The 25,567-nt window shown below is 45.9% G+C and overlaps 1 protein-coding gene across 2 annotated transcripts; it reads left to right on the plus strand.

Moving 5' to 3' along the window:
• Positions 1 to 12,828: 12,828 nt before the first annotated feature.
• Robo4 (roundabout guidance receptor 4) lies at positions 12,829 to 25,346 on the plus strand. 2 transcript variants are annotated; one of them, XM_076924660.1, is made up of 18 exons: positions 12,829 to 12,976; positions 13,348 to 13,680; positions 13,915 to 14,072; positions 14,272 to 14,392; positions 14,944 to 15,071; positions 15,167 to 15,395; positions 15,627 to 15,739; positions 16,387 to 16,555; positions 16,713 to 16,898; positions 17,010 to 17,052; positions 18,849 to 18,985; positions 19,076 to 19,339; positions 21,734 to 21,841; positions 22,047 to 22,206; positions 22,349 to 22,588; positions 22,716 to 23,074; positions 24,376 to 24,582; positions 24,692 to 25,346. In XM_076924660.1, exons 1-18 carry the CDS (start codon positions 12,907 to 12,909, stop codon positions 24,700 to 24,702), a joined length of 3,036 nt encoding a protein of 1,011 aa, XP_076780775.1. In that variant the 5' UTR covers positions 12,829 to 12,906; the 3' UTR covers positions 24,703 to 25,346. The 2 variants fall into 2 exon arrangements, with proteins under 2 accessions (XP_076780775.1, XP_076780776.1); XM_076924661.1 differs by having other exon boundaries at positions 13,348 to 13,649; positions 13,923 to 14,072; positions 24,692 to 24,839.
• The last annotated feature ends 221 nt before the right edge of the window (positions 25,347 to 25,567 follow it).

Raw genomic sequence — 25,567 nt, forward strand, 5'->3', positions numbered from 1 at the left:
AACATTCATTTGTGTACCATTGACTATATGTCAGACACAGGATAAAGATGTAATTATGTTGCAACTTCTACTCAGAAAACAATCTCACAGAGGAAGACAGTAAGTGAACAGATTATTATAGTACAATGTGTAAGAGCAATAACAGAAATAGATACAATTTAAGGTATTCAGGGAACAAAAATCAGGGGTTACAAAAGGACACATTCCAAGGAGAAGGAGAAGCATGTACAAAAAGTCTTGTGGGGGCAATACACATAGGGAATTGAGAATACTGAGTCCTTGATGTGGGTGAAGCATACAGGAGAATGTGTAGGGTAGGAAGTGAGGGAAGCTCAGTAGGCCTCTGGGAGCTCAGATGCTGTATTTTGTGGAGAAAGATGGGTTGAAGTATAGGTGGAAAGGCCATCACACAGCCAAAGAAGGGGCTTTCAAGAATGATGAGACAGATGTGACAGTGTGTGTCTATAATCTCAGTGCTTGGATAGCTGAACCAGGAGGACCTCAAGGTCAAGACCAGTTGAAGCCCAAGGTGATGCCCTGTCTCAAAGAAACCAAAGGGGTAGAGTGGGGTGATAGAGCAGCCAGGACCTTAGAGGACTTCAAGTATGAAAAAGAATTCAAAGTAAAGATTAGGGGTTGACGTGTAGCTCTATGATATGGTGCTTGCCTAGCGTTTAATCCCTAGGAAAGAAGATAAGTCCCTAAATTTAATCCTCAGGAAAGAAGAAAAAAGAATCATAAAAGAAAAAAAAAACACATTAAATTTGGCAACAAGGGTGCATAAGGAGTGCTAGTCGTTGTGAGCAGGAGTTAAAGACAGATTGCAGTAGGTGAGTCATGACTAACCCAGCTGAGACTGGATACTTGAGTATCCAACTTTTGGGTATTCCAAAGTTCTTCCTGTTTCAGAACAGCCTGATCCTCCCTGAGTGCACTATATTTAGTTTATATTACTAGGAGAAGTTTCCAGGGAACCGGCAACAAAATAAAATCCAGACAAATCCAGAGTGCTTTAGTACTAATAAAATAGAAAATTACCCTGCATATTTTGTTTGCATTAGAGTTTTATTGAAAACCTATGCTTAGCCCATTGGCAAGGTAAAAAGAGCCGGATCCGAGACACATAGATTAAGCTGATGTCGTAGAAAGGGGGCTTCCTGCTGGAGGCACACAAGACAGCTGGTAAATGAAACTGCTAATCTCCTGTAGAGAAAAGGAGTCTAAATTTTCTGTTATTAAAATCAATCAAAGACAATTAACGGATATGGCGATACCTGTGATCTCAGCAATAGGGATGTTGATGAAGGTGGGTCACGTGATTAACACCAGTCTGGGCTACATAATAAAGCCCTATCTCAGGCATTGGGAAGAATTAACATGAACAACAACAACAACAACAACAAAGGTTAATATATATATACAAGGAAACAAATCACTGTGACTGAACATCAGATAATTTATGATGCAATAGAGTCAAACCCTCAAAGCCTTAAGATGCTGGAATTACCAGCTACGATGATGGGATGCTGAAAGGAAGAGAAGACAACAAAGATCACAAAGGCTGTAACAGTGATCTAATTAGAAAAGGAACGAGGTAAACTTTCATAAAAATGGGGCTGGTGATGGCTCAGCAGGTCAAGGCACTTGATATAAAAGCTTACAACCTGAGGTTGATCCTTCAGGTTGATCCCCCAGAACTTACCTGGTAGAACTGACAGCTACCAGTAGCCATATGACCTCCACGTGAATACTGTCTCACACACACACACACACACACACACACACACACACACACACACACACAGACACACACACACACACACACACACACACAGATACACACACACACACAGATACACACACAGACACACACACATAGACACACACACACACATACATATAATGAAAAATAAGATAAATCTTTAAAAAGAATAATGGCTTCCCTTCCATTCTCTCCGTGGAGGTCTGAATAAAATGTGCTACATTTTTATTCTATACGACATACCCTTTAACCTCTTTTTCATATTTTCATCTTCACGTCTTTCGGTTTGAATAGTGTCAGAGCTATATTTGAATTAGCTATCCGTCTCTTCAGATTTATTTAATGTGCATTCTAATGCTTTTGACTACGTTTTGCTGCTGCTGTGCTCTTTTTTGAGACACGGTCTCTCATATTACCCATGCCGACCTTGAAGTCCTGATGCTCCTGCACTCATCTCCAAAGGGCTAGGATTACAGGTGTGAGACCCACACTCACTTAACAGTTTATTTCAATTAATTTTGTATATATTACATTAATTAGTGTGTGTGTGTGTGTGTCTGTGTATCTGTGTGTTTGTGTGTCTGTGTGTGTACATAAGTGCAGGTGCCCTTACAGGCCAGAGGCATTACAGGTATCACATCCTTGGAGCTGCCTGACAAGAGTCTGGGAGCCCAGCCCGGGTCCTTTCATGGGAGCCCAGCTTGGGTCCTCCAATACAGTAGCATGCATTCTTAACTGATGAACCATCTTATCATCCCCAGGAAGATTTTTATGTGAGTGTCCTTTCAGAGACAGGGTCTCAGTATGCTGCCCTGGCTGCCCTGGAACATTCTATGTAGACTATTAGACTGGTTTTAAACTCAAAGAGACCTGCTTGCTTCTGCCTCCTGAGTGCTAAGATTAAAAGCTTGGCTTAGCAAATCGTGCCTGAAAAGCCATTATTTTAAAAGATAATAGCTATTTTTTTTCCTTTTTAAAACCCTTTCCTTCATCTTTATTTTATGTGTATAGATGTTTTATCTGCATGTACGTCTGTACACTCATGAACACAGTGTCTTCAGAGACCAGAAGAGGACATGGAATACCCTGAATTGAAGCTACAGATGATTGTGAGCTAGTATATGGGTGTTAGAAATCAAACTCAGGTCCTCTGGAAGAACAGACAGCGCTCTTAAACACCAACCCATCTTTTCAACCCTAGATGTTTTCTAAAAATTGTAAATATGTAAAATAATTCACAAGCAGTAACTATGTACAAATGGTAGTAGAAACCACTAGGCCAGGCGAAGTGAAAATCTTAAAAGCAGAGAGAGAGAGAGAGAGAGAGAGAGAGAGAGACAGAGAGAGAGACAGAGAGAGAGACAGAGAGAGACAGAGAGAGAGAGAGAGAGAGACAGAGAGAGAGAGGAACCTTCAGAAGACAGTAACAGTAGACATCATTTGGAAGTACAGCAATTTCTTTCAAGAAAGCAACAAAACTGACTGCCAACTAAGATTATTTTGCCTAGTAAAAACAGACTTTCCTATACGAGAATAAAATAAATATATCATCAAATAAAACAAAACCTGGGGTTTCCCACGAACATCAAAGGAACTTCTCACAGAAATACATGACAGAAAATTATTCCAAAATAAAGGGCTCAAGGAACAAGCACAGGGAAATAAATAATACGTAGATCTGAATAATGCCTTGTAAAATGATAGTGTCCAATCTGCAGTCCTCAAAGCCTGAGAAACAAAATACAGGGAAATAATAGAGCTTGAGTTGGGAAGGTTTATCAGAATGAAACTATTTCAAGGTATTTGAATTATTTGGGAAAGAGGAAGTGGTTACGGTAATAACTTCAGGTTTTAATCAGTATTCATGGAGAAGATGTGAATGACAATGAAAGATCAGAAGTCCAAGGTCAAAATTGGCCCCACAAGGAATTCCAAGCCAGCCTGACCTGCAAGACATACATCAGTTTATACTTTTATATATCAGTTTGTACTTTTAGTACACATATTCACAGAGTATACCTACTATTATTATAATGTGATCCATATGTCATATTCTTTATTTTTATATATTACATATATATTTAATTCACTTATAAAGAAGGAAGCATATTAAGGATACATATAGAAATCTAATCCATTCTTCAACTTCTAAGAAAAGAGAAAAAGGGTGTAAAAAATGTACACAATAAAAAGCAAAAAATTAAATAATAGGAAAAAAGCTAAATTGTAAATTATCTAAATTATCCAGTGGAAATATAGAGATATGTCAGATTGTATTTTTAAAAAAATCCTTACATATGCCATTGAATTGAAATATATTGAAAACAATGGGTTGGAAAAGTTGAAAATAAAGTTACTGGAAAAGATATACCAAGCAAATGCTAAGCAAACAGAAGCTTTGTGGCTATTTATATAAAACAAATGGACGACAGGCTGGGTGTGGTGTTGGCACACACTCAATCCAGGCTACTCGTATGTTAAGGAGGGTCAAAAGGTCGTGGTCTGTCTGGATTACATTGTCAATTCAAAGCCAGTCCAGGCAATAGAGCAAGCCACTGTCTCAAAATAAACTACAGAAGGTGAAAAGAAGAACTCAGGTAATTCAGTGATAGCACCTGTCTAGCAATGCAAGGCCCTAGGTTCAATACCCCTGTACTGCAAATAACAGTACTATAAAGATAAAGAGAATGTCTGTAAGGGTCTGCTGAAGAAAGACCCCAAGCTCAGATAGTATGCAAAGACAAAGAGCGATTATTCTGCAGAAACATCTAGCATGCAAGGGTTACCATTGTTTCCAAATGGCAACACCCACAGAGACATTCAAGTTCCTTTTATAACAGGACTGCTTAATTGCTTCTGAGATAACAGCAGACTTCTAAAACTTAGGGCACATTCCAAGGAGTTACAGAAACCATAAACTGAAGGTCATAAAGAAGATATATACTACAGGACCCCAGGTGCAAAAACAGGAGAGAAGACATTGACTGGGTTTGTCAAAACTTTAATGACAGCATAGTTACAATCTTAAACTTTCCATGACCCTGTAAGCTAGTACCGAATGGTGAAAGTTAAGCCAGGTGGTAGGCATTCTCTGTTATAGCCTCTTATTCAATTTATAACTGAATGTATGCACAGACCTGCAGTGAAGTTATTCACCATGTGCACACATGAGAGTCTTACAAATACTGAGAACAAAGGGCAGAGAGAAGTCCCCTTGCCTTTTCTCCCTTCAGCTTAGAGAAGCAGAATTCCCTGCCTTTACCTAGCCTCCTGCTGTGTCAGTATTAAGGCCAACCAGCCTTAACGTGACCCAGTCAGGCGGATCAGATGCAGAAGCAGAATACCTTACACTCAGGATAGATAGCAAACGGTCCATTGTCTAGTTTCTGAGTGGAGATAAAAAAGAACCCAAAACGAACTCCTCATGTCTACATAGAGAAACCCTGTCTTGAAAAACCAAAACTCAATCAATCAGTTAATTAACGAATGAATATTAAAATGAAGAGGATATCTAGGATACACAAACCTAGCCTTGCTTCTTGCTTCTTGCTTCAGCATCAGCTACTCCTGTCTTTACTAAGACACGCCTTTCTCACTGATCTATTTTTTTTTTTAATTACCGAAACAAAGCACCTGAAGCAGGTGAGCCTTAAAAAGAAAAGAGATTGATCTGATGCTCAGTTCTGGAAGTTCAAAGATATGGCACTGACATCCACTCAACACTGATGACAGTAACAAAACCACGTGTGGAGTGAGAGAGTGAGAGGGTGCCCGGAACAGGATGCCTAAGAGTAATTCAATGGCCAGGCTCAGAGTTTTACAACAACTCACTCTTAGGAGAACTCCAGGGCACCAGGATCCCCGTCAGCTTCCATAAATATCTTTGGCCACATTAACAGATTAAAGGAGACAAATCATTTCAATATATTGCGAAGCAAATATTTGTAAAACGTAATGTTTATTCTTGACTAAGAAGTTTTAGTAGGGTTGGAGAGATGGCTTGGTGGTTAAGAGCACTGTTTATTCTTCCAAAGGACCCGGATTTGATTCCCAGTGTACACATTGGAGCTTATAACTGTCAGTAACTCCAGTTCAAGAGACCGGACACCCGCACACCAATGCACATAAAATAAAAATTTTAAAGTTATTTAAAAAAAAAAAGTCTTGAGTAAGGCAGAAAAGAATAAAAGGAAAGGAAACTTTTAAGTTCTGATAACATTGGCAAAACACACAATGCACATTATTAACAGTTAAACATCAAAAACAATCCTTTTAAAAATAAAGGAGTGAATCCCGATGCTTACAACCATGCTCATATTTAATATTGTACGGATAAAGCAAGAAAAATAATAAAAGTAGGAAACCAAGACAAAATTGTCACTTATTTAAACCAGACAATTTTTCTATGTAACAAACGTTACCATCTGCCCTGCAACTGAGTGACTTAAAACAATAACAATTTTATTTGCTTGCAGTTCCTCAGATTAACAATTTGTGGTGGGCTCAAAGAGGCAATTCATTTGCTGGGGCTTCCTGGGGTCATTTATATGATTGTGTCATCCAACAGCTTGAATTGGAGCTGGATGACTAAATTCTTCACATGTCTGGTGACAAACGCCCAAGGAGATTTAGAACTCCCCAGCTATAATAGATGATCTGTGTTCTCTGTGCCTAAACCAAGCTAGCAGTCCCCAGGTCAAGAGGTGAATGCAATGTTTGCAAGGCTTCTGAGGCTTGGTCCTGCAAGCTCTCAGCACTGCTTCCGCTGTGTTCTGTCAATCAAAGCAAATCACAAAGGCAGTCCAACTTCAATGAGTTGAAAAAATGGTTTCTTTTTCTTTGAAAAAAAAAAACTATTGTTATAGAAGGTTGGTATGTATGTGTATACGTAGTGTGTGTGTGTGTGTGTGTAAGAGCTAGTGCATACATGTTATGTGTAGAGGTCAGATGACAACTTGGGGGAGTTAGTTCTCCCCTCTTACCATGGGCTCAGCCTGGCATGTAGGACAAGTGTTTTTACCTGTCTCAGTTTTTCTGGTTGCAGTTCCCTTCTAGATGAGAGAAAGCAAAGATTGCAAAGGACAAACGTAAGGTCTGGTGGTGGTGAGCACTGCAGCTACTTTTGCAAATAGTCTGAAGTACAGTCTAAAATGTTGGCTAAAATGCAACTAATATGTAAGATTATACAAATTATAAAACTTTACTGAAAGGTACGAAAGGTGTCCTAAATAATGAAGCAAGCCTATTGATGAACAAGGAGGCTCTGTTGTAGAATACCAGTCCTTTCTACATGTTCAATCTATTTGAATAAAGCATTTCACAAAGTTTTCAAAGAACTCGACAAGCAAAAATAGCAGACATTTGTGAGAAGGAAGTGAGGAAAGAAGGCTGAAGCCTCAAAGCTTACCTCCAGTACTACGTCTCCTTTAGCACGGTCACACCTCAGAATCCTTCCCAAACAGTTCAACCAACTGAGAACCAAGAATCCAAACATAGGATCCTATGGAGGCCATTCTCGTTCAAACTCCCACACTGGCGGTGGGCATACCCATAATCCCAGCACATGGAGGCTGAGACTGGAGGATGGTGAGTCCAATTCTAGCCTGGGACACATAACAAGACCATAGATAGATAGATAGATAGATAGATAGATAGATAGATAGATAGATAGATGGACAAACCGATAGATAAAATTTAAAACTGATCAGTTGTTCTGAGGATTCAGTGTTTCAAGAACATTAAAAAAAAAAAAAAAAAAACCCTGATTTAGAGGAAAAAATGTGAATATCCTCTAAGGTTGAATATGTAGACATCCCAAGGCCCAGACATTCTTTTCCTGGGCATATGCTCTAGAAAACTTATTTTACTACTTCACTGTGGCGTTTTTATTATTTTATTTTATGGCAATCTCAGGCCATTCTCAAGCTTGTTATATAGCTAAGGATGGCACTGAACTCCTGAACCTCCCACCTCCGCTATCAAGTGCTAGGATTCTAGAATCCAGAACCACCTCCATTCAGCTTGCTCTAGAGCAACTATTAAACCCTTAAGGTTAGACTGAGAGTTTATCCTAGTTCATTTTGTGTTGCTGTAACAGAATGCACAAGGCTGAGTAATATATAAAGAGTACAGGTTTATTTCTTACAGTTTTGGAAACTAGAAAAGCCAAGATTAAAGTCCCTACAACTGGTAAAGTCCTTCTCGCTTTGGGGAGGATTTATTCAAATGAAGTTTTGAGGTAATTTTGTTGGCTAGTTTTTATGTAAAGTTGACACAAGCTAGAGTCATCTGGAGGAGGATACCTCCTTAAGATCTGCTGTAGGCAAACCTGTAAGGCATTTTCTTAATTAGGGATTAATAAAGGAGGCCCAAGTCTTTTATAAGTGGTGCCACTCCTGGGCTGGAGACCCTGGGGTTTATAAGAAAGTAGGTTGAACAAGCCCTAGGGAACAAACCAGTAAGCAGCACCCCAGCATAGCCCCTGCATCAGCCACAGCACAGCCCCTGCATCAGCCCCTGCTCCCAGGCTCTTGCCCTATTTGAGTTTCTATTCTGCCTTCTTTAAATTATGAACAACAGTGCTATGGTAATATCAGCCAAATAAACTCGTTTCTTCCCCATACTGCTGTTGGTCATGATGTTTTATCCCAGCTACAGAAACCCTGACTAAGGCAGCAGTGCTGTTCATAAGAGAAGATGAAAGGAAACTATTTGACCAGGCACTACATTGTGAGAAAGGTCCTGGTATTGTTCGGGGGGTGGGGTGGGGGTGGGGGGGGGAAGCATCACATCGTGAGTGCCCTATCTCCCGGATTGCACCTAATTCAGGGTCCTTGTTTCCTTGGGCCCTCATCATAAATGTTTCTGATATGACCCAATTCTACAGTAGTGGGTCCTTCCTAAGACCCTCTTATTGAGACACCATATATTCCCCCAAGGCACTAATGCCTCCCAGCTGGGAGCAGTAATAAACACAACTTGTTTACACACAGATCTGTCTGGTGGTCTTTGGCTGGGAGGCATAACAGAATGACCATGAAGTCGTCTGTAGATGACATCAGCCTTTGAAACCTCCAGTCAGACATGTTTGCGGTAGGTGTGACCCTAATTATTTGAGAAAATGGAAGTGATATGGAGTTGAGAGAAAAAGATGTGCTGTCCCTGTAAGATGACTTAGAGAGTGGGCAAAGGCGCTTGCACCAAGCCTGACAACCTAGAGCTTTGTAGAGAGAACCAACTCCTACAAGGTGCCCTCTCATTGTTTCTCTCTCTCTCTCTCTCTCTCTCTCTCTCTCTCTCTCTCTCTCACACACACACACACACACACACACACACACACACCACAATGAAGAAAAAAACTAAGAGACTGTGTGTATATACAGATGTGATTTCAGGCTTCGGGATCAGGAGAAAGCACTAAGAGATAAGTTGAGCCAGCAAAATGACACCAGGACACTATTCCTAGCCAAGAAAGGGGAGTCATCATTGTGCCCTGGCTTGACTCAGTTTTCCTCTAGCCTTTGGCAGCTTGAGACAAAGATAGAAACTTACAGAGATTGACACCAACCCTTACTTGAGCAAGGACTACAGAGATGGCTCAGTACGTAAAAGCACTGGTTGCTCTTGCAGAGTACCAGGGTCCATTTCTCAACACTTTCAAGTTGGCTCACAGACTGTCTGAAACTCCAGTCCCAGGGGATCCAATATCCTAGGGCACTGCAGGCAGGTGGAGCCCAGACACACAGGCAGGGGAAACACGCATAAACGGAAAATAGAAGTGAGTAATTTTAAAAAGAAGAAGAGAAAAGAGAAGACACAAAACAGATGAGGCCTTTAGGCCCTAGTGTATCTAGGGTTGGCTGTAGCTCACTATAGTCAAGCTGGTCAGGAAGAGGGCTGTGCTATATTGTAACTCCCCAAATTAACCTGTAAGCCCCACCAGCCCAGGGACTAGGTAACTTGCTAGAATTCTGGGAATTGTAGTTCTTAACAGAACCTCATGGGAAAGTACCTATAGGTTTGTCCTTATAAACCCCCTGTAGCACACGACTCAAAGCCATTCTCAGCTGAGAAGTTTTAGAGCATGGTCCTGACTGTAGTCCATCTCTTGGTCAGTATTGAATATTTAATAAAGCTTGCCTTAAATTTGGATCAAAATGGTGGGCTTGGTTTTTCTCTGGCAAATCTCAGGATTAACAGTACCAAGGTCATTTAAGGGTCAATTTAATACATATTTTTTTTTTTTTTTTTTTTAACATACTTAAATCCCCATGACTCATGTGATAGGCTCTTCCTTAGCCTGCGGACGTGAGACGATCAGAGTGCTAGAAATGAATGTGTATTCCTGAGTTTGCCTGGATGACTTTGGAGTCTTCGTGTCCTGCAGGCGTGGTTCCCCATGATGGACTGACTTCATAACCCTCAAGATGTTTCATAGGTGAGGAAGTGACCTCAGAGGGGTTATACAACTTATTTCAGGTCACTTGTTCGGAAGAATAGATACTTATCTGTATTTGCCTTCAAATACATCTAAGTTTGCCCTTTGACCCTGACAGCTTGGAGAGGAATCCCCAACTACATGTGCATAAAACACACTACACAGGAATCCAGAGAAGCAAGGAGCCAGACATAAAAAGAAATTTGCTCTGACGGACCACTCAGGAGGGTACCTGGTCCTTTTCCTCTCTTCTTCCTTTTTGCAAACAGCCAAAAATAAAAACTACTCACCAAATATTAGAACTAGGGGTGAAGGAAGGTACAATTTAAACGGTCACTGGGCTTGCATGTTACCAGACCCCTAAAGTAGCAAACTTCCCCCAAATAGAAGCAAACAGGAGGTGGCTGCCGCGCGTCCACATCATCCCCGTGACTCATGTGGTAGGCTCTTCCTTAGCCTGTGGACGTGAGACGATCGGAGTGCTGGGAATGAATGCATCCCTGAGTTTGCCTGGATGATTGTGGAGTCTCCGTGTGCTGCAGGAATGGCTCACAGTCGATGCTCTGATCGGCTTCAGTTCTCAACAGGAGGCTCTTCAGAATCCTGAGTTTTAAGTATGGGACAGGACATGTGACTATAGGTAGGGGCTAGTCTCCTACTGCCGTAGACTCTGAGTTCCAGTCCTATGTTACAGCACCCCCACTCCCTGTCTTTCTGACCTGTTGTTCTTTCTACTCAGCTGAACACGGAGCTGGGGGTGAATCTGAGCTCTTCTGAGACTGACCAGTTTTGTTTTTGTTTTTGTTTTGTTTTGTTTTTGTTTTTTGAGGAAAATATATACCATCTTTCCGGATCATAGAAATGGAATAAAATCTAGTTGGTGTTGGAACATTAGCAGAGAACTTGCTAAGTTCTCAAAAGTAGAAGCAAAAGAGACTGAAGGGGGAACTGCCGCCAGTAACAGCATCCTTGTGAAACTCTGTCATTCTTGGGCCCTGTGCACCTGGGAAATCCCATGTTCTTTGAATCTGCCTGCCACACCCTTTCCTGTCTCACCGTTGGCTGACTTCAGCCACACAGATGTCCCTGTCGTCACTCTGACCTCACACATCCCCCACACAGAAGGCACGGACTTGCCTCCATTTTTGCTTTTTTTTTTTTTTTTTTTTTTTCCCGTTTTGTTTTGTTTGAGACAGGGTCCAGCCTGGGCTAGACTCAAATGTATAATACGCTGTATGCTGGGATTTCAGCCATGTACCCAATGAAATCTCCGTCTAGTCTGACCCCAATCCTGACCCTTCTGTTTATAGTCACTCTACTCATATCTATTCTGTCGCCCATGGACCCACTTAGAAGCACAGAAGCCCAGTGGTTAGGGCTGAAGCTAACGCTGAAACCCAACAGGGGGGAGGAGGAGGAAGCGAGAAGGGTCAGCTGGGTTAGGAGCCTCCAGAGAAGCTGACCAGAACAATTAAGAACAAAGCCTGCACGCTCTTCCGCCGAAGCCCGGAGCCTGGCCTTGGCCTTCTGTGAACAGCTCTAGGAAATGGCTGAGATTCCAGATTTGGAAGGAAGAGATTGGTAAACAAGAGATGGGGCTCGGGAAGAGAGCAGCCTCCCTGGGTTTCAGGGAGGAGCCCATGGAGTCAACTTGTTTGTTACTCAGCCATAGAAGACAGGTGGCAGACCAACCAAGCCTCTGGGAAGGCATCATTCCCACCATCTTCCCAAGGCCTGGAACTCACCCCACTGAGGTTGCTTCAGAGAGTTTCAGTGATGGGATGTGCATAAAAACACAGGCGACACTCGTGGTGTGTCAAGTCCTGTCTGTATCGAATCTATCTCATGTCAAATCTCATTCCGATTTTACTCTGGATCTCAAGGTGGCATCTGCTATTAACATCCCCATTTTACAGATAAGAAAACTGGTGGGGGTTTTTTTTTGTTGTTGTTTTTTTGTTTGTTTGTTTGTTTTTTGTTTGTTTGTTTGTTTGTTTTTTGATGAAAGAATCTCCCCCCAAGAGCCCACAGACAACATTTCCAAGCCATTTGAAGAAAATGTGGGCACAGTCCTTGGGTTTTCAAAGCTTAAGGTTCCGGGTCATTCCAACTTTCTAGCCTCGAAAGACTCAATCTATCTGCTCCTGAGGAATGGACCAGAGATACACACTTGCCAGCCCCCCACCCCCTTGCATCCCTTGACTTCTTGGCCTGCAACCCCTTTGGATTCTACCTTCGGCTCCTTACTCCTGTGTCTGAGGCGCAACTTCTGATCTTTATCCTCCTCTATTCGGTGTCTGGCTAATGGAAAAACAATAGTGACTAAGACCTAAGCAGAAGCTTTGACTAGAGCCATGGAGTTGGCAGATCAAGGGTCTGGGCACAGTTAGGATCAGTGTGAGGATTTAAGAAACCCTAACACAGACACGAAGTAAACCCTTAGCCCGAAGTTAGCATCGCGTCCCAGGGATGACAGCTGAAGTGTGGAGGTCAGAGAGTTTCTCACCTCTGGTCCCCTCCCAGTTCTCTAAGGCACCGAGGGCCAGGCAGGAAGCATCCGTTTCCTCAAAGCGGCTTCCCTACTGGGACAGAGTCTCAGTCACAAACAACTACCACCGCCCCACCCCTCCCCTTCTTCCCTTACTGCTGTGAGCTCAGAACAACAGGACAAAAGTGTGTGAGACAAGGAGAGGAGCTGAGAGCAGCCATGGACTTTGGAGGAATGGGCCTCCTGGGGACTAAGTGGCCTCTACCTCTGCTGCTTCTTGTCATCATGGGTGAGTAGGGCCCTCCCTCTCCTAGCCCTCGCTCCTGGGTTCGTGGTCCAATCCAAGCTCTGGGTCCAAGGCCAGCAGAACAAAGGAGGATCTGGTGTCTGGTGTCTTTCTTCTAATTATCAGTGAAGTGCCAGAGACAAAGATAGGGGTTGGGGATATGTGTGTGTGTGTGTGTGTGTGTGTGTGTGTGTGTGTGTGTGTGCAACAGAGACAGAAAGAGCTATACCGACCTTGACCTATGGACTCAGACCCTCTCCCCTCCTAGTTAGCTTCTTATTTGGAAATAGATGTTCAGTAATATACGCCATCTGGCAGACTCCTATACAAGACACAGAAGGGGTGCAGTACAGGAGTCTCTCTTTCCCTCTTAGGAGGTGAGGCTCTGGATTCTCCACCCCAGATCCTAGTTCACCCCCAGGACCAGCTACTTCAGGGCTCCGGCCCGGCCAAGATGAGCTGCAGAGCATCGGGCCAACCACCACCCACTATCCGCTGGCTGCTGAACGGGCAGCCCCTTGGCATGGCAACCCCAGACATACATTACCTCCTGCCTGATGGGACCCTCCTGCTACATCGTCCCCCTGTCCAGGGACGGCCGCAAGATGACCAGAACATCCTCTCAGCAATCCTGGGTGTCTACACATGTGAGGCCAGCAACCGGCTGGGCACAGCAGTGAGCCGGGGTGCTAAGCTGTCTGTGGCTGGTGAGGCTTGGGAGGGTAGGCCCAGGGTGAAGCAGAGTTAGGCTCAGATGCTTGTGTCCAGGGAAATATGAGGGAGGCCTGGGCTGCCAGTCTTGGGTTAGAGAACTAGGTTATACTGGACATAGACGGGCAAGGAAATGGTACAGAGGAATTGGGTAAGCATGTTAGCATAAGCCAAAGAAGAACTCAGGGCGGGTAGACATGCTTCCTGCTGAGCCGCTGACCTCCCAATAGTCCTCCAGGAGGACTTCCAGATCCAACCTCGGGACACAGTGGCCGTGGTGGGCGAGAGCTTGGTTCTTGAGTGTGGTCCTCCCTGGGGCTACCCAAAGCCCTCAGTCTCCTGGTGGAAAGACGGGAAACCCCTGGTCCTCCAGCCAGGGAGACACACAGTGAGTGAAGCCCCAGTCCTGGGAACTCCTTTACCCATACATCATCCTGTCCTGGGCACACCAAGCAACTGACCCCTTCTCCTCTCAGTGGCATGTCCCGTGGCAGATGTGAGAGCAGGAGGGCGAGGAGACCTCAAATTGCCCTCTGACCTCTAAGCTTCTCACATTGTAGACTTCAAAGAGTATCTGACCCTGACAGGTGTCTGGGGATTCCCTGATGGTATCAAGAGCAGAGAAGAATGACACGGGGACCTACATGTGTATGGCCACCAACAGTGCTGGCCAACGGGAGAGCCGAGCAGCCAGGGTGTCTATCCAGGGTAAGGACAGGAGTCACCTACAGTTCGATAAGGGCTCAGGAGATAACGCTGTGGGTGACGTGCTTGTTTCATATACGTGATGATTCAAGCTGTCCGGCCCCCATGTAAAAGCAGAGTATGCCAGTATATGTCGAGAATCCCAGTACTGATGTGGAGTACAGACAGGTGAATCCCAGAAGCTAGCCAGCCAGTCTAGTCTACACAGCGAGTCCCAGGTTCAACGTGAGACCTTGTCTCAAAAACTAAGATGGAGAACAGTATTAAGAGAAGACTCTGTCGTCAACTTTTAGCTTCCATATGCACACTCATTCACATACATGCATCTGCACATGTAAACGTAAACCCACGCTCAAAGTTCAAGGTGAGGTTTAGTTTAGTCCAGTTTAGTGTGGTGGTCAGGTATGGGGTTTGCGGTCCAAGGGGTGCGACCTCCGTATGTGAGGCTAGAATGGACATAGGAATACGCTAGAACTAAAAACCCTGGTTGCCAAGTCTGTCCACCATGAAGGTATGTTCCACTTCTCCATCCCACCCCTGTGATCCTCCCGCAGAATCACGGGACCGCAAGGAACACCTAGAGCTTCTGGCTGTTCGAATTCAGCTGGAAAATGTGACCCTGCTGAACCCAGAGCCTGTAAAAGCGCCCGAGCCTGGGCCAGCTGTGTGGCTCAGCTGGAAGGTGAGACAGAAGACCCAGAAAACTCCCAGGGTTCAGATCAGGACTGCCACGAGCTCCCTGGTTTCTTACCCTTCCTTACTCTGACTTCTTCCCAGGTGAGCGGCCCCGCTGCACCTGCTGAATCATACACGGTCCTGTTCAGGGCCCAGCGGGTTCCAAAGGACCAGGGATCTCCATGGACAGAGGCGCTGCTGGGTGGCCTGCAGAATGCAAAGCTTGGGGGCCTCCACTGGGGCCAAGACTATGAATTCAAAGTGAGACCATCTTCCGGCCGGGCTCGAGGCCCTGATAGCAATGTGTTGCTCCTGAGGTTGCCTGAACAGGGTCAGTCAAGGATTCTGCTTAGCCTGGGGGAGGTGGTTCCTTGCTTATTCTAATCCAGTCTGGACATGCTGGGAGGTTAGGGGAACCCTTATTTGTTGATCCTCCTGTGCATGGGGAAGGAAGAAGTGCCTTCCCTGTGGAACTCTGGCTCTCAATACCCCAGAGTCTCTCTTCACCCTCGCACAGAGTCCCCTCCTTTAGCCCTTCTAACAATCTCTTCCTTTTCTCCAGTGCCCAGTGCCCCACCTCAAGAAGTGACTGTAAGACCTGGCAATGGTAGTGTCTTTGTGAGCTGGGCTCCGCCACCTGCTAAAAACTGTAACGGGATCATTCGTGGCTACCAGGTATTCCTACAAAATGGCACTGACCAGCATTCCTGTCCCCTGGAGTTTCACATAGCCTTGCCCTGACTGCTACAAACCAGTCTCTAAGTCAAAAAGTGGAGGGATTTGCTTTTCTTGAGCAAATGAGGAAGGAGCCAGACCCTGCCAAGAATCTTATAAGCTACCGTCTCATAGCATCTCACAAGCAGCCTTAGGCTAATATCTCTAATTTGCACATGGAAAGCCAGATTACGGTCATATAGACAGAAGTCTTTAAGACAGGAGTGCTCCGAATGTGGGTGCTGGGCTGGCAAAAGGCCAATCACCTGGAAACTCCTTAGGAAGGCACACTCTCGGGTCCTTTCCTAGGCCCCTTGAATTGGAAAGTGGAGATGATTGCTTGGTACCTGTATTTTAGCAAGCCTCTTGGTGACTCAAAAGCACTTGTCCTGGGTGCATTGTAACAGATCACTTTACCTTTCTGTCTGTCTAGAAAGAAGTCTCTCTCTCTTGGTAGAGGAGGAGGCATAGGGACAGTGGTGTGTTTCATGGAACAGCCCCCAGGAATAAAGTGCCCTTAGGAAGACCACATGCTCATTTGCACATGAAGTGCTCTGCTGTTAGGATAGTACTGTGAGCAACTGTGAGTACCTTTGCTCATACCCTAGGTCTGGAGCCTGGGCAATGGCTCATTGCCTGCTGCCAACTGGACCGTAGTGGGTGAACAGACACAGCTGGAGATCGCCACACGAATGCCAGGCTCCTATTGTGTGCAAGTGGCTGCGGTCACGGGTGCTGGGGCTGGAGAGCTCAGTACCCCTGTCTGCCTCCTTTTAGGTGAGGGAAAAAAGGCTCTACCCATACCCTCTACCCCACCCTCATGTCATCCTTCTGTCTCCCTGTCCCTGTCTCACATTTCTAGCTCCTCTCTCTCTTGTCTGTTGGTCCCTCATTGTCCCACTTGCCCTCCCTCTAAGCTCCACATCCCAAACAGAGCAGGCCATGGAGCAATCAGCACGAGGTCCCAGTAAACACGTTCCCTGGACCCTGGAACAGCTGAGGGCCACCTTGAGACGACCAGAAGTCATTGCCAGTGGTGCTGTCCTGCTCTGGTTTCTGCTACTAGGCATTGCTGTGTGTATCTACAGACGCCGCAAAGCTGGGGTGCACTTGGGCCCAGGTGAGAGAAGAGAGCCCATATGTGTAGATCTCCCCGGGCCCAGCTAGAATGCCACAGGGGCTTAGGAAGATGCTGGGTTCTTTATGTATCTGGTCCCTCATTTTCTTCCAGGTCTGTACAGATATACGAGTGAGGACGCCATTTTAAAACACAGGTGAGAAGCCAAAAGGGAGCCCTCAGACAGAGAGGTCAGAGAGGTCAGAGTGAACAGAGTCTTGGCAGAGAAGCAGGTGGAGTGTCAGTCCACACTCCTGCCAGGCAGTATAGATTCCTGATACCTGAAGCTCTCCTGGATTCCTTGTGGTAATGAATCTGTCTGTAGTCCTCTTGTCAGCTGAACAACCTACATCAAGCCTCCTGACCACCTGTCTATTGTCCTTGTCGCCTACTCTCACTATTCTTGCTGTTAAGTGAGTTGCTGGCAAAAGATGAGCAGCCCTGGTGTCTAGTTCCCTCCGTGTTCCCACTGTCTACCTGATAGCATCTTTGAATTCCATACATTGCCTGCCTCTGGAGCCATCCACCTGTCTTGCACATGCTGCACACTTCCAGTAGGGGGCGACCAGCTCCTGGGTTATTCATTGCTCCAAACCAGGGCCAAACAATAGGTACCTCTGCTCCAATTACCAGAGTTAGTCTGTAGTCATGACACACAATTCTAAGAAAAATTACATTCTCACTCCAATCCACCCACCTACCCACCCCGCACAGATACACCATTGGCTGAGTTTTACACTAGAAAAACATTTCCTTTCTTTGTTAACTTCATTAGTCTTTTTGATCTGGGTCTGAATTGTTTGAGGAGAGTTTAATGAGTACCTACTGTGTACTGGATGTGTCAGTGAGTACCTACTGTGTACTGGATGTGTCAGGTCCTCAGGCTACCAATTTTCTCTCATACTCTCAGCCCAGAACAAGGTTCCAGGCTGCCTGGCACCGTTTTCCTGAGTTTTATTTTGCTCTCTGGCTTCTCTCTTCCCACTACATCCTGCCTTTGTCTGCTCTGCTCCTCTGAAACCTCTTCCCTTGTCCTCGAGGGAAATTCTATTCAGATTGGTTCATCCATTCCTTTGGACTAGTTCTCCACCCACCAGAAACTTGCAGACTAGGAAGGGACAGGCAGGAGAGCAATCTGGAGTTGGAGACGCAGTGTGTACCACAGGCATGAAAGGGGACAGAGAAACAAAAGCAAGAGGGACCCACCCTTACCCTATGAAACAGTGGGGAGAATGGCTTGCTGTATTCATGGAAAATGTAAACCATTGTTCTGGCCAGGATATATGGTATATTAGTCAAAACAAAGGTTAATGCTAAGGGCTGGAAGCCCAACCAAAGAAGCTTGCCGTGGTAGACATCTGAATTCTGTCTTGGCAATTAGGGAGCAATCAAAGGTTCTAGGCAGAGTAATTTTAGCAAACCGCTGATGTTGAAGGATTATCCGGGCAGCGGGGAAGCCAATAGCCATTATAGCAAGCTTCTATTCTGCCAGCAGACTGATTTCAAATTTCCTCAACTCAAACTTCACAGCATTCAGTCTTAAATGGAGGCTCTCTGTTGGCCTTTAACAGTTTTATTTGTTTCTGAGTAGATTTATTTCCTGGGTTGTGCAGCTACACTGTAGCAGGTAGGGCTTTTCCATTTGTGTTTGCCTGGCTCCATACTTCTTTCCATCATAGTATCTATAATAGTTGCTCCTAAACGTCCCCCCCACCCCGCCCCCAGCTCTGGACAAATTAGCCTTCTCCTGATCCCAGGACAAAAAGACATGCTAAGTTCAGGGACACCAAGTCAGAGGTCCTCGGGGGACTTCAAAAAAAAAAAAAAAAAACAGCTATAAAATTAAAGCAAAACCCTACCATTTCTACTGCTCTAAGCTGGGCGTCTTGACTAATTTGGTTCCTTTTCCTCCCTGCCTTGCCTTGTCACCCCACCACCCCACCACTATCCCAGGATGGACCACAGTGATTCCCCATGGCTGGCAGACACCTGGCGTTCCACCTCTGGCTCTCGAGACCTGAGCAGCAGCAGCAGCCTTAGTAGTCGGCTGGGCGTAGACCCTCGGGAAGCACTGGAGGGCAGGCGCTCCTGTAACTATACCTCCTGCAGGGGATGCGAAGGGGAGGAGGAGTGCAGTGCGCTCACTATAACTCCTTTTGTCGGTTTTTTTTTTATGTCAGTGATCTCCTGGGACCCCCGGAGCCCTGGTGTGCCTCTGCTTCCAGACACTAGCACGTTTTACGGCTCCCTTATTGCCGAGCAGCCTTCCAGCCCTCCAGTCCGGCCAAGCCCCCAGACACCAGCTGCTAGGCGCCTTCCACACAAGTTGGCCGGAACTTCCAGCCCCTGGGCTAGCTCAGATAGTCTCTGCAGCCGTAGAGGACTCTGTTCCCCACGCATGTCTCTGGCCCCTGCGGAGGCTTGGAAGGCCAAAAAGAAGCAGGGTAAGGATGGCAGAAAAGCCACACTCGGGCAGATGGAAGTGGGACTAGTAGCGGTAATGTGGTCTGCTAGCCTTAATCAGCTTAATTGTCTCCCGGTGAACACAGGCCATGTTATCTCCACTCGTGGCAGATGTTTACTCAGCTCTTCTTTACGGAAGTGCGCCCTGGCTCTGCCCTCTGTTTGACATAGAGAACATTTAACCAGCACCACTGCATGCCCAGCATGGTGGATACAAGAGACATAGGACACATCTTTCTCTCTCTTCCGAACCCCATCTGTGATGACCGACAAACAAGTTTAGTTGGAGCCTGGCCAAAAGGGATCAGCGCTAAAAACAAAAACAAAACAGGTTTTCCAGAACTCATGTCCCACACGTGATACACTGGTCTGCTTGGACACAGACTCCCAGATTGCTTCTCAGAGAGAATTATGTGCAATCAGCCCTCCATATACACAGAGTCTGTATTTGCAGACGCAACCATCCAAGGATGACAACCGTTCTTTCATGGGATGCTGGAGCCAGTCTCCTATAACATAAAGAAATATTATAATACTAATATATAATACTTACAGGACAGAATTGTTTCTATTTCTAGCTGTTTTGACTTTCTCGAAGAAAACAACTATAATCTCCATTTCTCAAGCAACTACTCGTGTTGCTTGAGAGATGTGCTAGCTGCCTTGGTTATATTTGTTATCATCTTTAATCCTTGAGGCAGATTAAGTGGATGGACATGGTTTCTCCAATTTTACAGAGAGGAAAAAATCGACACAATGATCGGGTAACTTGGTCAAAATTCCAGAATAAGATGCAGAGCTCAACTTTGAAGCCAGGATGATCTGTCGCCAAAGGCTACTGAACTTCCCGGGAATTACATAGGAAGGTCCCTGCTTCGAGGGCTGTTTTCCCAGCTGCTACCCTTAGCCAGCCATCTTTATGGACTTTCTGAACTGCTTAAAGGGACTTAGCAGATTTTTTTTTTACAGTCAGTTGTTTTTAAGGAGATAAAATACAACTTCAGTTAAAAAAAAAAGGCAAGAGTGGATTAAGAGTAATTAAGAGTTGTTCGATGTGGACAATTTCATGGGATTGTAAATATTAATAAGCTGGCACTCTTTCCCATTTTGTCTCAGGGCTATTGCATGATCAATCTTGAGTGGTAATGAAATGCCAGCTAAAACAGTCGGAATAAGTCTCATTTAGGGGTCATTAACTCAGTGGCAAAGCCTGCAATTGGCATGCGGCTGGCCCTGAGTTCAATCCTCAAAACCAACCAAACAAACAAATAACCAACCAGCCAACCAAACAAACAAACAATAGTCTTTTTCTGGAAAGCCACAGTGACTTTAATGGACTATACGGTTCCTCTTTGAACATTAACAGTTCTAGAAAAAGTGGTGTTATTTTTCTCCAGCCATTTATTTCTTTTCTCCTTTTCTTTCTTCCTCCCTCTCTTCTTTCTTTTTTTTCCCCTCCTTTGCTGCTGGAGCTTGAATCAGGGGCTTCATGTGCTAAGTACGTACCCTACAATTGAGCCATACCCTCATTCCTACAGCCAATTCCTGGGACGCTTCTAGTTCTGCCCCAGGACTTCCTAGAGTGCCTTTTAGCATCTGCCTTGGGTGCTTCACCTCACCCTAACCCTGTCTTCTCACACTCCTGGTCAAGAAACAGTCAAGTGGACCGGCTGGTGGTGGCGCACGCTTTTAATCCCAGCACTTGGGAGGCAGAGGCAGGCGGATTTCTGAGTTCGAGGCCAGCCTGGTCTACAGAGTGAGTTCCAGGACAGCCAGGGCTACACAGAGAAACCCTGTCTCAAAAAACAAACAAACAAACAAACAAAAAACAAAACAAACAAAAACAACCAAACAAACAAAACCCAGCCAAGTATCTCAGGACAAGGCTCGCAAGGGAAGAAATGAAAACTATTAACAGATTCTCTCTGAGAAGAGGAATTCTTATCTTCACGGAGCAGAAATCGATGAGGAGAGCAGTAGGAGGGGATAGAGATCAGGAAGACTGGAATGCACACAAGGATGAAAAGGAAGTTGGTTTTGGAATATCTGGAGCCAGGAGCTTTACAATCTGTTTTTTTTTTTTTTTTTTTTTTTTTTTAATTGAATTCTCAACATCATCCTTTGACGGGGTTGCTCACAAGGGAACTTGATCTTCTTAAAGGTTGATGCATTTCACTGAGGTCATACAGCTAAACCAGCCAGGGTGCTTTCCAGTTTATCAGGGCTGGAGAAAACATGGGAGCAGAGAGGAGGAACTATCTCCCTCTTTCTCCCTCTAAATTCCCTCTAGATTCAAGATCCCAGGTCTGAGTGAACAGCAAGGCTGAAGGCAGGACCTACGATTGGGGTCCCTAACAGCTGTCTTTTCCATGTAGAATTGCACCACGCAAACAGCTCCCCACTGCTCCGGGGCAGCCACCCCATGGAAATCTGGGCCTCGGAGATGGGAAACAGAGCCTCCAAGAACCTTTCTCAAAGCCCAGGTGAGAGAAAAGGGGAAGTGAGGCATAAGGCAGGTTTTCAGGCCCAACAGTCCAGGCCCTTCTTGGTTCTGCTGTGGTGTTTGCGTGTGCGTGTGCGTGTGCGTGTGTGCATGTGCGCGCGGTTAAGTGGGCTGGACATTACAATGGGGTCAGAGCAGGTTGGGATCCAGACTGCATGGGATTCTAGGGAAACTGTTGTTCCCAGGACCAAACTCTTGTTCCTCACGAGAAGCCCCCCGAGCCGTGGTAGCCTGGCGTGCCCTGGGACCACAACTTCACCGCAACTCCAATGAGATAGCAACCCGTCCACTTCCTCCGACGCCCCTTTCTCTTCGTGGAGCCCCAAGTCACGATCCACAGAGCCAGTAAGAGGGCATGGGTCAGAAAACAGAGTTGGGATACTGAGGGCGTGGGGGATGTTGATGAGACAAGACCAAAGCTGAGTGATGTGGACCTGCAGAATGATCTAAGAATAATTAACTGCTGTTTCTTCCGTCCCTGACCCAGGTGTGTGGAGAAGCTCCAAGCTCCCTCCTCTGACCCACTGCCAGCAGCCCCTCTGTCCGTTCTCAACTCTTCCAGGCCTTCTAGCCCCCAGGCCTCTTTCCTCTCTGGTCCTAGCCCATCCTCCAGCAACCTGTCCAGCTCTTCACTATCATCCTTAGAGGAAGAGGATCAGGACAGTGTACTCACTCCCGAGGAGGTAGCCCTGTGCCTGGAGCTCAGTGACGGGGAGGAAACACCCACGTGAGTATCCTAGGAGAGCCGAAACACTACAGCTAAGCATGCTGGGAAGCATATACGTCTGCCTCAATTGCCGTGTTCCTGCTACTGTGCCCTAACCAGTATTCTGTCTCCCACTTCGGCCTTTTAGGAACAGCGTATCTCCTATGCCAAGAGCTCCTTCACCCCCAACAACCTATGGTTATATCAGCATACCAACATCCTCAGGACTGGCAGACATGGGTAGAGCTGGTGGAGGCATGGGGTCTGAGGTTGGGAACTTACTGTGCCCACCTCGGCCCTGCCCCACCCCTACGCCCAGCGAGGGCTCTCTGGCCAATGGCTGGGGTTCAGCTTCTGAGGACAATGTACCCAGCGCCAGGGCCAGCCTGGTTAGCTCCTCTGACGGCTCCTTTCTCGCTGATGCTCACTTTGCTCGTGCCCTGGCAGTGGCTGTGGATAGCTTTGGTTTCAGTCTGGAGCCCAGGGAAGCTGACTGTGTCTTCACTGGTATGTGGACCCACCCACTCCCCTTAGAACGGACCCAGCTCCCTTTTTTTCCCCTAAACAAGAGTCAAGGCTTCCTAGTCACCCCATTAACTCTCACGGTCATTTAAACAATGAATTAGTTTTATTGAGGTGTGGTGACACATCCCTGAAATCTCAGCCTTTGGAAAGGAGAAACAGGAAAATGATGAATTCCAGGCCAGCCTGAGCTACATAGGATTTTTGTCTCAAAAAAGGAGGAGAGGTAGTTTTTAACTGAATGTTTGGTGTGTCCTAGGTACTAGGAGAAGTGTCTCACGTGGATCATTAAGAACGCCATGAGGGATATTCTTTACCTCTCTTTTCCAACACAGAAAACAGTAGGTCAGACAGATGCATTAGCCGCTTCAGGATCCCCCATAGATCATGGACACATGGTCCAATTATGAAGCCTAGAGGAATCCAGCTGGGTGGCCCAAAGCCTCACCTCCAGGATCGTGCTATTCACCAGATGTGGGTTCCAGAAAGAGCTGCTCCACAGCTGGTCTTCTTTCAATTGGCACGTCATATGCCTCCTGCCTCCTAGCTCCTGCTGAGCTTCCAGATCTCATGATTGCCTGTCCACAGCTGATCACTGGTCCTTGGAAGCTCACCATGCTCATGTGCACACGCATGCGCACACACGAGATCCCACATATGCATAATATCTTACTTTCCCTTACTCTACCTACCCTTTGGCATCAAGAAAACCAGCAAGGCCTACAGCAAAGGACAGGACAAAAATGACCCAGGTCAGGTCTACAGAGATGGCTGAGTGGTTAAGGACCCTTTAGTGTTCTTGAAGAGAACTCATGTTCAGTTCTGGTCGTTCATGTCAGATGGCTCAAAAATCACCTGCAATGTTAGCGCCAGGGGATCTGATGCCCTCTTCTGGCCTCTATGGGCACTGCACTCGCAAGCACTTTAACTTACAGAGACACATACTTGTCTGTTTAAAAACAAAGTAAGTCTTTATAAAAATATTTATATCCAGGTCAAAAATGCCCATCACAGAAGGAACAGGCTACCCAATGGTAGGAAAGTAAGAGTATGGAGAACCAGAGCTGTTCTGGAAGAAAACAAGCCAAATACTCTCTGTAAAGAAACACATATGTTAGGTTTCAGGGGCTGCAGTCACTGGAACTGATAGACTGAGTTAAAGTTAGGGTATATTTAGGAGTGGAGTTGTATGTAGACCCTAAACCAGTCCTAAGCTTTCGTCCATAAATTGATTCCTAGCAGGTAAATATTGAACCTTCTGTTGACTTATCTATCTTCCTTGTTAGATGCCTCGTCACCCCCCTCCCCTCGGGATGATCTCTCCCTGACCCGAAGCTTCTCTCTGCCTCTGTGGGAGTGGAGGCCAGACTGGTTGGAAGATGCTGAAATCAACCACACCCAGAGGCTGGGGAGGGGACTGCCTCCCTGGCCTCCTGATTCTAGGGTCTCTTCCCAGCGAAGTTGGCTCACCGGTGCTGTTCCGAAGGCTGGTGGTAAATATCTGGCTGACTGGCTAACATTGTAACCTTAACTGAGAAGTCCTGGAGAAGAACCAAAAGGGAGCCTGGGGTCTTAGTAATTCTGTTCTTCTTCAACTTCCAGATTCCTCCTGAATTGTCCCTGAGATGGCCAGAAGAGTACCCAGCGACTCTCCTGCCTATCCCCAGGCCTTCTCACAGGTGGAGGTTCTTGGCTTATGCTTCTCTGTAATGGAGGTCCATCATCATTGGCCTTCTAGAGAGCTCTGTCACTGGGATTGTTAAAACAAATGATAGCAAACCAAACTATGATTGAAGGAGTCTTGCATTCCCACGGAGAACAAGACAGCATCTTCAGGACACCAGACTCTCTCTTCACAACCAGAATCTTTGGCCTAAGTAAGCCTGGCTCCTGATCTCCCACCCATGTGGATCATGGAAAGAAGGGAAGCCAACTGTGTCTTCTGGAAGGGTAGAAATATTTGTTGGAGAGGGCTATGGTGGAGGACCTGCAGAAAAGCCCTCTCATATCTACTTGGACTCCCCCCTTAGAGGCCAGCTCAACCCTTTCCCCAGCCACACCATGCAAGGACACTAAAGGAGGAAGGTCATGGACGCAGTGGGCCCTGTGCAGTGTCACAGTTAATACTTCAAAATGGGGTCAATGGAGCAGGCGGAGGGAAAGAAAGCAGGGGACATGGAACCAGTGCACTAATCTCATGACAATGTCATCTGTGAGCTTCAGGAACTTGATTCTATAAAAACTGTAAAGACTTTGAGTTCTGTGACATCATTCCTTGGGCTCTATTTTGGGAAGGGCACCTGCGGAGATGTAAGAGTTACTTGGCTAACGAGACGCACTCAGCAAGTTTAAACGGAATGTAAAGGAGAGGCACAGGTGGGTCTACGGGTCCGGGTCTGTAGAGCCTGGGGAACCAACTCCTGTTGTCTGCAGCCCCAGCTTCGCTCCCTGGAGTCCAATTCCAGATGGTGCCTTAAA

Source organism: Arvicanthis niloticus, chromosome 26, assembly GCF_011762505.2.
Source record: "Arvicanthis niloticus isolate mArvNil1 chromosome 26, mArvNil1.pat.X, whole genome shotgun sequence".
NCBI lineage: Eukaryota > Metazoa > Chordata > Mammalia > Rodentia > Muridae > Arvicanthis > Arvicanthis niloticus.

What these genes read in the sequence shown, in the direction of transcription:
- Robo4 (XM_076924660.1), top strand. Translation starts at nt 12,907, where the DNA reads ATGGACTTTGGAGGAATGGGCCTCCTGGGGACTAAGTGGCCTCTACCT. An exon ending in CCTGAGGTTGCCTGAACAGG is followed by an intron (nt 15,396 to 15,626) that starts GTCAGTCAAGGA and finishes CCTTTTCTCCAG; the next exon opens with TGCCCAGTGCCCCACCTCAA. An exon ending in AGCTGACTGTGTCTTCACTG is followed by an intron (nt 23,075 to 24,375) that starts GTATGTGGACCC and finishes CTTCCTTGTTAG; the next exon opens with ATGCCTCGTCACCCCCCTCC.